The sequence below is a fragment of the Condylura cristata genome, unplaced genomic scaffold, assembly GCF_000260355.1.
Source record: "Condylura cristata isolate star-nosed mole 26May11 unplaced genomic scaffold, ConCri1.0 scaffold00028, whole genome shotgun sequence".
In the NCBI taxonomy this organism is placed as follows: domain Eukaryota; kingdom Metazoa; phylum Chordata; class Mammalia; order Eulipotyphla; family Talpidae; genus Condylura; species Condylura cristata.
Genome location: NW_004567129.1, coordinates 26,515,452 through 26,528,094, shown reverse-complemented (window position 1 = coordinate 26,528,094; position 12,643 = coordinate 26,515,452). Strand labels below are relative to the sequence as shown.

The 12,643-nt window shown below is 60.7% G+C and overlaps 2 protein-coding genes across 2 annotated transcripts in view; one reads left to right on the top strand and one right to left on the bottom strand.

Annotated features, from left to right (window-relative positions):
* The window catches only part of KIRREL2 (kin of IRRE like 2 (Drosophila)), a 7,861-nt gene extending 5,113 nt beyond the window's left edge, over positions 1-2,748 (bottom strand). The window contains exons 1-7 of the mRNA XM_012730573.1: positions 2,530-2,748; positions 2,158-2,304; positions 1,463-1,612; positions 1,163-1,323; positions 703-853; positions 361-466; positions 103-251 (exon numbers count right to left, since the gene is read on the bottom strand). Coding sequence (XP_012586027.1) covers positions 103-251; positions 361-466; positions 703-853; positions 1,163-1,323; positions 1,463-1,612; positions 2,158-2,304; positions 2,530-2,581 — 916 coding nt within the window. The 5' untranslated portion in view covers positions 2,582-2,748. The remainder of the gene's footprint in view (positions 1-102; positions 252-360; positions 467-702; positions 854-1,162; positions 1,324-1,462; positions 1,613-2,157; positions 2,305-2,529) is intronic.
* Positions 2,749-5,413: 2,665 nt separating this feature from the next.
* The window catches only part of NPHS1 (nephrosis 1, congenital, Finnish type (nephrin)), a 17,595-nt gene continuing 10,365 nt past the window's right edge, over positions 5,414-12,643 (top strand). Inside the window, exons 1-16 of the mRNA XM_012730572.1 lie at positions 5,414-5,899; positions 5,997-6,212; positions 6,281-6,403; positions 6,571-6,699; positions 7,144-7,225; positions 7,589-7,692; positions 7,872-7,999; positions 8,075-8,246; positions 8,423-8,580; positions 8,821-8,965; positions 9,061-9,185; positions 10,622-10,808; positions 11,020-11,149; positions 11,282-11,454; positions 12,082-12,222; positions 12,298-12,438. Coding sequence (XP_012586026.1) covers positions 5,842-5,899; positions 5,997-6,212; positions 6,281-6,403; positions 6,571-6,699; positions 7,144-7,225; positions 7,589-7,692; positions 7,872-7,999; positions 8,075-8,246; positions 8,423-8,580; positions 8,821-8,965; positions 9,061-9,185; positions 10,622-10,808; positions 11,020-11,149; positions 11,282-11,454; positions 12,082-12,222; positions 12,298-12,438 — 2,212 coding nt within the window. The 5' untranslated portion in view covers positions 5,414-5,841. The remainder of the gene's footprint in view (positions 5,900-5,996; positions 6,213-6,280; positions 6,404-6,570; positions 6,700-7,143; positions 7,226-7,588; positions 7,693-7,871; positions 8,000-8,074; positions 8,247-8,422; positions 8,581-8,820; positions 8,966-9,060; positions 9,186-10,621; positions 10,809-11,019; positions 11,150-11,281; positions 11,455-12,081; positions 12,223-12,297; positions 12,439-12,643) is intronic.

Genomic DNA, 12,643 nt, shown 5'->3' with positions numbered 1-12,643 from the left:
CCCAGCCTCTGTCCAACTCGGACCCCCCCATCCCTTCGCAACCACGCCCCATCCTAGCCCCACCCCCGCCCCGCCCCCTTCCGCGGCCCCGCCCAGGCTCACACTGCACGTCCAGCGCCGTGCTGCGGTTGGCGCTGCCCACCGCGTTGCTGACCTCGCAGGACACTGGCTCGGTCAAGAATGAGGCGTCCGCCACCACCTCCAACATAGGCCCGCGGGCGCCCAGCACCGGGGAGCCCCCCTTTGCCCACCTGTGGAGGTAGGGGGCTGTAGTGCAGTCCCTGTTCCCGAGACTCACCCACTCAACCCCACACCCAGCTCTCCCCAAGCTTAGCTCTGGGCTGGTTAGAGGCGGCTCACCGGTAGCCGGTGACCGGAGGCTGCGCTGTGGCCTGGCACAGGAAAGTCACCTTCTCTCCCTCCTGCACAGTCTGTGGGTCTGCGGCCAGAGTTACCACTGGGGGGTCTGTGGAGGTGGGCCAAGGGTCAGCTGGGCAAGGACCCGAAACCACTGATGACCTAGGGGCCAGCCCCCTGCCTTATCTCAGGATCTGGGTCTCCAGCCCCCCCTTCCCCTTGAGCCAGGAACCCTGGCCTGTAGCTCCCAGTTCCCCTGGGTCACAGTCCCTTACTTTCTCATACCCCGGAGTCCCTCTCTCCCCCAGGACCTCAGGTTCAGGACCCAGAGGGCAGCTGACTCACACTGCAGGCTCAGCGTGACAGCTGTGTCCTTCCCGGACGGCAGGGCCTGGCTCCGGGCTCGGCAGACCAACGTGGCTCCGTCATCACGGCTGGAGGGGGTCAAGGATAGGATGCTCTCCAGGGTCCCAGCGGTCCCTTCCTTCAGCACGGTCTGGAGATTGTGAGTGATGATAGTGATGATGATGATTTCACCTACCGCTGAGATGGTGCTTCCTAGACCTAGGCACTCTTCTGGGCAAATATAGATGTTGCTTGCTTTCACCCGATGAGGTGCATACTGCTATCACCCCTGTCGTAACGGCAAGGATTTGAACCCAGGCAGCCCAGCCATAGGGTCCTTCCCCTGGTTACATACCAAGGGTCCCAGTGTCAACCCCAGCTCTCCCATGTCCTTTTCTCCTCTGGGAGGCCCTGCGATCTGAGTGGACCCTGAATGTCACCTAATACACGAGGACCCTACCTGATGGAAGGTGGCCCCATCCAGCCGGACCCCATCTCGGAACCACAGCAGCTCAGCCGGGGGGTGAGCATTCCCCCGGCTCCGACAGGTCAGATTCGCAGGAACCCCGACAACCAGAGACACAGAGGGGCCGCCCAGTACCTGGGGGGCTTCTGGGGGCACTGCAAGGATGGGGGGTGGGGATCAGAGCCACATCCAGGGCCCAAAGACCCCTCTGGGTTCCCTGGTCTCAGATACTCCCAGCTGGTGCCCGCTGTACCCCGAGGGTCCCCAGGGAAGAGTGGACTGGCCAGGCCTCACCCAGCACGTGCAGTCGGGCTGGTCGGGAGCGGAGGCCTGCTTGTGTGGCCTGGCACTCATAGGATGCTTGATCCTCTAGCTCCACAGGCCTGATGTGGAGGTCATGCTGGCCACTGGCTGCATTCCTGGCTATCCAGTACCGGGACCACCCTGGAGCAGGGGAAGAGGCAGCCGCGCCATGTTTCTGAGTCCCAAGGCCTCCACCCCCACCCCCATCCATCCCACACCAGAAGAGTGAGTATGGGCCAGAGACTCCAATTTACCCCAACCCAGAGTGACTGCAAATTTGGGATGATAAAGTTAAAAAATAGCCATAAGAAAATAATTGCCATCAAAGTCATGTTAGATGTCGTCTCTGGGGTGAGCAAGGAGATCACTATGATAGGGAAAAGGATAAAGGGGAGTTCTGGGGCCCTGGAAACTAGCCTGAGAAGACACCTAGGGGTGGCTACTTTATAATTACATGGCAAATCTTCCATTTGCTTTAGCTGTTTTTTTTTTTGCATTTATGCAATATTTACAATAAAAATTAAAATGTCCCTCCCAAAGAGGAAGCTAAAAAATCAGGACTCAAATAGTTACCTGAGCCCAGCCATATCTCAAACTGGAGCAGGTGGAAATGGAACTTCAGGTATAGTTCAGGCCCAGCACCCTCACCCTGAAGCCAGACTCCCCAAGAGTGAGAACAGCCTCACCTGGCAGATCGCTCTCACCCCCTAGAGCCAGCCCATCCTTAGTCCACTGGACCAGCCCCCGGTACGCCCCCAGGGCGCAGGGGAGCCGAGCCTCATCCCCCAGCAGCACCACCAGGTCCTCGGGTTGTTGCAGGAAGTGGGGTGACCCTAGGAGAATGTGGGGACAACAGGGCTGAACTTAGCACATTCAAGAGGTCCCTCATTCAGGATTCAAGCCCCAACCTCTTCCTCCCTCAAACCCAGATGCCCAGGACCCCCAGAATTCTCCTTCCTTAGATCCAGGAGTCTGAACCCCCTAGCCCCAGCCACCCTAGAAAATGAGCAACTGAAAACAAACCCCCTAGTTATCTGCATCCCTCCAACCCCAGGTACCTGCTTGCCCCCTGAGGCAGAAGAGGAGGATCAGGAGGGCGCAGACCAGCATCTTGAGTGAGGGTCCCCCAAGATCTCGCAGACTAGCTGTGGCACCTGCTTCCTGCCAACTCCTCCCTTCGCAGGGTCCCGCCCCCCACGTCGCCTCCAGGCTTACAGACCCCTCCAGTTCGCGCTGTAGTTCCCCAAGTGTGCTCAGCCGCAGGCAGCGACGACGCTCTGAATCGCCTGCCAGGCGTTTCCGCGCGCTTGGTGCCCGAGAGACCCCTGGAGAGGCCGCTCCCACTCACCCCGCCCCGGCCCGCCCCCGGGAGACCCGCCCTCTTCCATTGAGAAACTCCCGCGGCCGGGGCGCTGATGAATGGGGACTGGCAGAGCCGGGTGCCCCCGCGGGCGGGCGGGTGCCTGGGCCCAAGGGGGGCCTGGGAGCCAGAACACCTGGGCCGACAGAGGGGTCCCCGCTGTGTTGGACACCTGCACGCTGCCGAGATTGGGGGGGTACAGGAGAGAAAGGAGCGGAGGCTGGAGGGAAAGGAGTGGAAGAAACTTGCTCAGCCCGGGGCCTGCAGGGACCTAGCGGAGTGGAAACGCGGCTATAAATGGGAGCCTCTGGGGCCTCGCTAGTTTCCGCGCCCTGGGGAGGCGGGGCGCGGGGCTCCCCTGAGCCTATGGGTCAGGAAGAGGGCGCCCAGGTGTCCGGGAGACAGCGGGGACCCCGGAGAAGAGGGAAGGAGTTTCATGTCTAGAAGCCGCGAAACCCCTTCTCAAAACCTCCCTCTGCCCCCCTCGTTAGGCTGCACCCCGCGGCGCGTCCCGAGAGCCAGGATCCCGGCCCCCAGCCCCGCCTTTCCCAGGACCCGCGGCCGGGCCAGCCCCTCGCCCACTCGGCGGTTGCCGGGCGACGGCTGGAGGCGGCGGCGCGGGGCCCGGCGGAGGGGGTGCTGGGAACCGCGCAGCTTGTCCTGACGGCTGCGGGTCGCCAGCTGGGGCGTTCCCACGCTTCGGGCCGCGGGTGCGCCGCGCAGCTGGCGGGCAGGTGGGCGGGACCCCTCGCCCAGGCAGGGGGGGCTGCCTCCCTGGGTCTGACACTCCTGAACCTGCAGGGAGGGATTCCACGTTCAGATTCTCCTTGGTCCTGAGCTCTGGGTTTTTGCCTCCCTAAGGGCAGGGGCTGGAGTCCCAGGAGTCCAAGATCGGGGTTTAGACCTTTGTTGATTGAGAAATGAATAGTCTGAACCCCGAGTTTCTAAGAAATTGGAGACACAATTCCCCTGCCGTGACAGGGACCAGAAAAATCTCATCTTGGTTCTTCAAGTGGGTGGTTGGAGAAGGCCTCACACACCCACCAGGCCCACGAGGATTTGAAAATCACCAGACTGAACCTCGCCCTGAGTCCTGTGGGGGGCGGGGGAGGGTAAGAAGCCTGTTGAGGAGAGGGGTGCTGTCTGGACCCCTGAGCCTTCCAGAGGTGGGTCCTGAGGGCTTAGATGTCCAGGTCCTGACTGCTGTTTTGGGGATCCAGGCCCTCGACTTTGAAACTGGGCGATCTTGGGGCCAAGACTCCTATGGCTTGGAAAAGAAGTCAGGAAGTGAGGCTGTTTTTCCAGACACCTGCTCTCCTTCCCCTTTTAGCTCTCTGGGGCCACAGGCATGGAAAGATGGAGAGCTCGGGTCCCAGGAGCCTCCAGAAGGAAAACAGCTAAGGTGGAGGGGGAAGGCTGGTGTTAATTAAAGTTCCCAGAGACTGACAGCTCTGCACCCCGGCCCAGGGGGACACCATCTGGTGAGGGCCTCCAGCCCATTCCCCAGGAGGAGTGGGGGGGCAGCCTGGGAGCGGGGAATGTGGGAGGGGCAGGAGTCTGTGTGGGAGGGAAGGAGAAGGCTAAAGCAGCTGAGGATGTTGCTGAGGGAGCAGGCCAGATGCTCCATCTTGTTGCTAGAGGAGGGCCTGCATGGGGGCCAGTGCGGAGAAGGGGAACAGATGAGCAGTTCCTGCAGGAGATAAGCAGGCAGACGCAGCTTTAGCCTCGGCGTGTGTGCACGCTGGGACAGAGGTCCGGCCAGCATGTGGTTATGGGGTTCAAGGATGTGATGATGGGGGGGCTCAGAGATGGGGAAACAGCAAGAGGCAGAAAGAGGTTGGCTGAAAACAAATTGAGCCCCTGGTGTCTGTAAGAGACAAATGTGGAGGGGGGGATAGGGGTGAGGGCAGAGACAGAAATAGAGAAACAGACATGCAAAGAGAGAGGCAGTGGGGGTGGGAGAGGTGCATTTACAATGCAGATGTAACCCCCACTGGAGAGAGAGGAGGAGAGAGACAGACTCAGACTCAGAGAGGAAGAGGTTCAAAGGGATGGGGAAGGACAGTGGAGGTGGCAGGGAAGGACAAAGACAGACTGGGGAAGGGCGGATGGGGAGGAGGCCTGAGCTGGAACTCACCGTCCCAGCAGCCAGGAGTTCCATGCCAGGCCTGTGCCCGCTGCGGGTCTCGGGCCTGCCTTCCTCTGCAGTGGCTCCGACTGCCCGTGCATTACACTCTGGTCCCTTGCACGCTCACACGCTCTGCACACCACAGGCCAACACACGCTCACCTGCTCTCTTCCCTGCACCCCTGTCCCTCACAGGCTGGCGCGCTCCCCAGCAGAGTCCCTGGCTCGCCTGGGGGGACTCTTGCCAAAACCATGACCCAGGCCAGGAAGAGGCAGACTGGGCCCCTTGGCAGCGGGCTCTCTGCCCCCAGGCTGAGCTGGGACCTCCTGGCTCTGACCCGCCTCCCCTTACCCCTGACCCCAGGCAAGTGTTTGGGGTCATTGGGCTGGGGAGGCGCCCAGGAATGTGTCTGGCATGTGCTGACAGGGGATTTTACATTCCGGCTGGCCGAGGACCGACTGGGAGGAGCCTTCTGGAGCTGCAGCCTGGGGATGACACTGGGGAGCAAAGCGGGCAGAGAGGAGGAGGGGTCCTGCCGGCCACGGACACACTGGCCTCCCGGGCCGGCAGTGGGTGCTCCTTAGGGGGCTGTGAGCTGTGAGGGTGAAAGAAGGAGAGCAGGGCAGGGGTGGCTGGAGAGAGGAGAGAGAAACAGGCTGCAGGGGGCCCCAGGGGGTGTCTTAGACAGGGAGAAAGACAGACTGGGTGGGGGAGCGGCTGGAGGGGCCCTAGACTAGGGAGATAGAGGGGGGCCAAGGTACTCGGGAGAGAGGAAACAGGAAGAGAAGGCGACAGACAGAAAAAGGACACAAGGAGAAAAGAGTGAGGGACCTAAAGGGAGGCAGACGCAGGGCAGCTGTTCCTGGACCACAGCGGCCCGGGATGGCCCTCAGGATCCCCGCCTCGGCCACCTTACTCCTCATGGGGCTGCTGACCGCAGGTGAGTGGGACCTGGCTGGGGCTCAGCTCCAGGTGGCCCCTGTCTCCCACCGGACAGACAGACCCTCTGTCTTCCGCTCACCCACCTGTGTCCCCAGGCCTGGCCCAGTCTCCCAGCCCTGCTTTGGCCCCCCGAGGCTTCTGGGGCCTGCCCGAAAACACAACGGTGGTGGAGGGGGCCACTGCCAAGCTGCGGTGTGGGGTCCACGCCCCAGGCAGTGTGGTGCAGTGGGCCAAAGACGGGCTCCTGCTGGGCCCCGATCCCAGGATCCCAGGCTTCCCCAGGTACTCCCTGGAAGGAGACCCTTCTAAAGGTGAGGGGCCCTCCCCTGAGGCTGTGGGCGCCAGCGGGGCCTGGGCCTGAGGCTGGGTCCCGCTACAGGTGAGTTCCACCTGCGCATCGACGCGTGTGACCTCAGCGATGACGCCGAGTACGAGTGCCAGGTCGGCCGCTCCGAGACGGGCCCGGAGCTCGTGGCTCCCAGAGTGCTCCTCTCCGTCCTGGGTAAGGGGGCGCCCAGGGTCTGGGGCCTGGATTGCAGCTCTCCTACCCCAGGCTCCCAGCTTTCAAGCCAGCCCCTCCTTCCCCAGGCGTCGGGTGTACACTCACTCCATCAGCAATGCGGCACCGAGCGCTGCCCTGGCGACTTAGCCCAGGCTCTTTCTCAACAGTGCCCCCCAAGGTGCTCCAGCTGACCCCCGAGGCCGGGAGCACAGTCACGTGGGTGGCTGGGCAGGAATATGAGGTCAGCTGTGTGTCCGGGGATGCCAAGCCAGCACCGGACATCATCTTTCTCCAGAGTGAGTGGGATGAACTGAGGGGCTAGCATAAAGCCCCATTGTCCACCTAGGGGTCCCCCGCAATATGACACTCCTGAGGTAGGGACACAGGAGCAGGCCTGGGGAGATGCTGAGGCCGTGGGGCAAGTGCCTGGGAGGTTGTGGGGCTCCTGGTCTGGCGCCCAGGGAAGAGGCTGAGGCCCCAACAGATTTGGGCGCCATTGCTGGTGCAGAAATGAGAAACTGAGGTGAGGGGGTGACTGTTACAACTAGCAAAGACGGGAGGGGAGGGGAGAGGCTGGGAGAAACTCCTTCAGCCCAGAGAACTCCAGTTTGGGGGAGGCCTGAATGTGTGGGAGCTGAGATGGCACACCAGAAGGGAGGGAGCAGCATGTCTAGGCCATGACCCCCAGGATCTTCCTTGGGGGGTACCCAGCAACTCACCAGTCCTGTTGTTACCCCAAGGTGGACAAACAGTAGCTGACATCTCTACTAATGTGAATGAGGGGTCCCAGGAGAAACTCTTCACCACAGAGGCCACAGCCAGGTATGAAAGTTGGGGCCCCCACCCCCATTCTGATGCTCGCATTTCTCCATGCAAACCCCACATCCCAGGCAATGGGTACTTGGGTCAGGTAGGACTATCTGGGACCAAAATTTTCACCCGGCACTCTAAAAATTCTTAGAAAGCCCAGTTCTAAGATTTGGGCCAGGTAGAAAACTCTGGGACCCCAGTTATCACAAGTGACACTTCCCCCCCCAGATCTCTTCCATGGAACTCCAGATTCTAGAAGAGATCAGTGTGGAGATTTAGACCAGTTGTGGGGACTGGGATTCCCCACCTCTTCACCCTGACTCCCCAAATTTCAGATGATGACTCTGACTCCAGAACCCCAACTTCCCACCCCAGGGTGACACCCCAGAGCTCGGATAATGGGCAGTTACTGGTCTGTGAGGGGTCCAGCCCCGCTCTGGTCATCCCCATAAAGGTCTCACTCACCATGAATATTCTGTGTAAGTGGGGAACTGAGTCAGCTGTGGACACTGGGGATGGGGAGCAGAAATTGGGGGTTCTGGGAGAGTGTGGGGATTATGGAAGATTCAAGACTCAGTGAGAAGCTTGGGCGTTCAGAGGCAGATTGTGGGGCCTGCGAAGAACGGATGAGCTCCTGTGAGTGACAGCTGCCCCTCAGTCCCCCCAGGGCCCCCCGTCATTGAGTGGCCCGGCCTGGACGAGGGCCACGTGCGGGCAGGGCAGAACCTGGAGCTCCTGTGCACGGCCCGGGGCGGGAACCCCCCAGCCACGCTGCAGTGGCTGAAGGTGAGAGCCGAGGCCGCCTTGGGTGGGGGCAGAGACGGGGCCGGGACCTGACCTTGAGCTTGTCCCTGTCTCCAGAACGGCCAGCCAGTGTCCACAGCCTGGGGCACGGAGCACACTCAGGCAGTGGCCAGCAGCCTGCTGGTGATGGTGGTGCGGCCGGAGGACCACGGGGTGAGGCTCAGCTGTGAGGCCCACAACAGCGTGTCCACGACGGTCCAGGAACGCAGGGTCACCTTGCAGGTCACCTGTAAGTCTGGTGCTAGATGCCCAGATGTCAGCCTGTGGCCCAGACAGCCACCCATTGATGCCCCCAACTCACACCTGTCGGACATGAAGCCCTCTGTCCGCAGTCCCCATCCGACTGGACGGGTCTGTGAGGCCTGCAGCCCAGCTGTGCCTCTTCTCTGTGCCCAAACCCCGCAGTCCCCCCCAGCGCCATTACCATCCTGGGGTCCCCGTCCCAGTCTGAGAACAAGAACATGACGCTGTCCTGCATCACCAAGTCCAGCCGCCCGCAGGTCCTGCTGCGGTGGTGGCTGGGCTGGCGCCAGCTGCTGCCCACAGAGGAGACTGTCATGGACGTGAGGCGGGAGCCGGGCTGGGTCTGAGGGCAGGGTGGGCGGGGGCGTGACTCCTGGGTCTGGGAAAGGGGGTATTTGGCATCAGCCTTGGTCCTTGGGGAGCATGGACTGGGCCCCACCTCTTGGGTCTCACAGAGGAGGAGCTGGAGATGTGTTCCTTCTGGAATCCGGGTGGTCTCGGGCCCCTGGTGCCGAGGACGGGGGTGCCCTACCCCCAGGACTGAAGCCCCCTCCTGCCAGGGCCTGCATGGGGGCCACATCTCCATGTCCAACCTGACATTCCTGGCGCGGCGTGAGGACAATGGCCTGATGCTCACGTGCGAGGCCTTCAGCGAGGCTTTCACCAAGGAGACCTTCAAGAAGTCGCTCACCCTGAATGTGAAATGTGAGCCCCGGCTCACCAGGGGGGCTCCGGGGCCCTAGAGACCCATCTTCATGCCCCAACACAGACAAAGCCGCTCCTCCGGGCTCTCCCCCCAGATCCGGCCCAGAAGCTGTGGATCGAGGGGCCCCCACAGGGCCAGCGGTTCCGGGCTGGGACCCGCGTGAGGCTGGTGTGTTTGGCCATCGGAGGCAACCCGGACCCCTCGCTCACCTGGTACAAGGTTGGTGCCCTGCAGAAGCTGTGTCAGCCTCGGTCTCTCTGCTGTCCCCACTGTCACCATCCTGGACCTTCCCCTGTGGGCAGGAATGAAGGCCGTTCTCCTGTCTTGGGAAATCTTTGGAAAATCTGAATTTCTTGACACGTACTGGAGCTTGTGAGTCTGGGCAGGGAATCGGAAAAAAACATTAATGCCGGGAGAACTCAATGGAATTCTAGGAAAATTCTGGAAATCCTGAAAAAACATGAGAGTTCTAGAGGAAGAAATTCTGGTTGAGGATTTGGAGTTATAGTGAAAAGGCGATTAATTTCACAGAAGTAAAGGAAATTCTAGTGAAATCTCAGCATTCAGATGAAATGGCATTTTAGGAAAAAACTAAGAATTTCAGGAGCCAAGCCAGTGAGAGTCTGGGCAAGGACTAGGAATTTGGGGAAAACGTTAGCAATTCCACAGTACAGCTGAAAATCACTCTTGGGTCCCAGGAGAAGTAGAATAAAATTACATTTACATTTAAAGAAATTCTGACAGAATTCTGGGAAAATCCTGGGGCATTAAGGAGTGACCTTTAAGCCTAGAAATTATGGGAGTGACACTGGAATTTCAATCGTTGACTAGAATTTTGGGGAAATGCCAAGAATTTGAACTATACAGGGGATTATGGTAAGAGAATAGTAAAGAAAGATCTGGAAATCTGTGGGAAAACAATTGGTGGTACGGAAAAATGAAAGAAAATTTTAGGGCCCTCCCTGATGGCACAGTGGGGTAAAACTTAGCACTGTGAAGCTCTTCACAGCCACTGCAGCACGAGTTCGATCCCTGGCCAGGGAGCTGACCCCCAGGGCGCAGCAACCTCTCCTGTCTCCCCGCTGCTCCCCTCAGCAGTCCATCTGCCTGCTCTGCCCCCCACGCTGTCTCTGGTGAATCCTCACACCCCCACATCTCTGGCCTATACCCCAGTTCTGTATGCTTAAATAATCTTTTTTAAAATTTAAAAAATAAATTTTTCCTTTAAAAAATAAAGGAAAGATTTTAAGAAAAATAATTAAGGATGGGGGAAAGTGGAGGAATTCTGGGAAAAGTCGGGGAATTCCAAAGGGGTTTCTGGCCTATGGTGTTGGTAAATGTAGAAGGAATGATTTTGGAGGCTCCTGGCAGAGGGTGGGCAGGGGACTTGGACGGTTGCAGGTCTCTAGAGTATAAAACACACGACTCAGGGGTCCTGACCCCTGACTCAGGGGGCCCAGCCTGGGAGGAGAGAGGCAGGGTCTGTGTGTGTGTGTGTGTGTTGCTCAATTCCAGCCCCGCCTCCTTACTCTGGACTTGGTGGTGCAGGACAGCGTCCCGTGCTCAGGACCAGGCTCCTTTTCCTCATCACACAACCAGGGCTGGGTTGGGGGTGGCAGGGCTACCGTGGGCCCCCACTCAGTCTTGGCCTCCAGGACTCGCGCACGGTGTCGGAACCACGGCAGCCCCAGGAGCCGCGACGCGTGCAGCTGGGGAGCCTGGAGAAGTCAGGGAGCACCTTCTCGCGCGAGCTGGTGCTGATCACGGGTCCCTCCGACAACCTGGCCAAGTTCACGTGCAAGGCCGGCCAGCTCAGCGCGTCCACGCAGCTGGCCGTGGAATGTGAGCGCGGGCACTGCCGGCCGCAGGGAGGGCGCGGGAGCTCTGGGCCAGAGCTGGGTGGGGGTACTCCCCTCCCCCCAACGATGGTGTGTGTGTGGGGGGTCCGGGTGGGGTCAGGGAGTGAGACCAGGTGGAAGAGGGCGGGGCCTCCTCGTCTCTGAGCTCTGCCCACAACCCCCCTCCCCGGCCCCACCCCCCCTTCTTTTCCAAGTTCCCCCCACTAACTTGACGATCATGGCCAATGCAACCGAGCTCCGCCCCGGGGACTCCTTAAACTTGACTTGCATCAGCATTAGCAGTAACCCTCCGGTCAATTTGTCTTGGGACAAGGAGGGGGAGAGGTGAGAGTGCCAGTGACCCCACTTCTCCCTGGTCGCCCCCCTTGCTGTCCCCCAACTCCCTGTCCTTCTCTGTGCCCACCACCCCGCCCCCGCCAGTCCCGAACTGACCACACACCCCCGCCCCCCGCCCAGGCTGGAAGATGTGGCTGCCAGGGCCCGGGCTGCCCCGTTCAAAGGCTCGTCCGCCGCCAGGACGGTCCTTCTGAGAGTGTCATCCCGCGACCAGGGCCACCGTGTGACCTGCCGAGCCCACAGCGCCACGCTAAGGGAGACCGTGAGCGCTTCCTACCGCCTCAACGTGCTGTGTATGTCCCTGGCCGCGAGCGTCCTCCCTTCCCGGCCCTAAGCCACCGGGTCCTCAAGTCTTTCCTCCCCACCCTGAACCTTGACTCGACTGGCCTTTATCCTGACCCCTCCCCTGCCCAGCCCCCAGCTCACCTTTGTCCTGCCCTGCCCCTGGCCTGACCCCTCTGTCCATCCTTAATCCAGAACATGGCCTCCACTCCTATTTTTTTGTTTGTTTTAAAGATTTATTTTATGTATTGGTGCATATAAGAACTGGGGTACACGCGCGGCAGACCTCTCCTGACCCGCCCGCTGCTCCCCTCTGTTTTAAAGATTTATGCATTGATGCATATAAGAACTGGGGTACAGGCTAGAGGTGCAGGGGCGGGGCAGTGAGACGATTCACCAGAGACAGAGTGGGGAGCAGAACAGGCAGCTCAAGGAAGTCCACTGCTGAGGGGAGCAGCGGGGAGACAGGGGTGGTCTGCCGCCGCCATGGCCTCTGCTCCTAAGGAAATTTAACTGTTACCTTGCCCACGACCTTAAATCTAGTAGCGACCCCAACTTTAAACCTATATCTGATCTTAAATTCACCTCGGATCCCCACTTTAACAACAACCTTGGCTCTGGGGGGCGCCCCCATGCAGTCCCTCCAGAGTTTCTGGGGGAGCAGGTGCTGGTGGTGACCGCAGAGGAGCGGGGCGAGGCCCTGCTGCCAGTGTCTGTGTCTGCCAACCCCGCCCCCGAGGCGTTCAACTGGACCTTCCGCGGTTACCGCCTCAGCCCAGGTGCGCGAGAGGGGTGCGGGTCTCCCAGACCTGGTCCCCCCGACCCTGCGGGCTCCCAACCGTGGCCTCCTGCAGCCGGCGGCCCGCGGCACCGCATCCTGTCTGGGGGAGCCCTGCAGCTGTGGAACGTGACCCGCGCCGACGACGGCCTCTATCAGCTCCACTGCCAGAACTCCGAGGGCACCGCCGAGGCGCTGGTGCGGCTGCACGTGCACTGTAAGCTGCTGCTCACCTTGGCAAACTAGGGTGCTCTGCCTAGTCCACGGTGGGGGGGGGAGGCCCACCCAGCCAGGCTCTGCCCCGTGTTGAGGTGTTGAGTCTCCACGCTGGGTAAGCTCCGCCCACCCAGGGGCAGTCACCCTGGGTAAGCCCCACCCACCTAGGGGGCAGTCACCCTGGGTAAGCTCCGCCCACCCAGGGG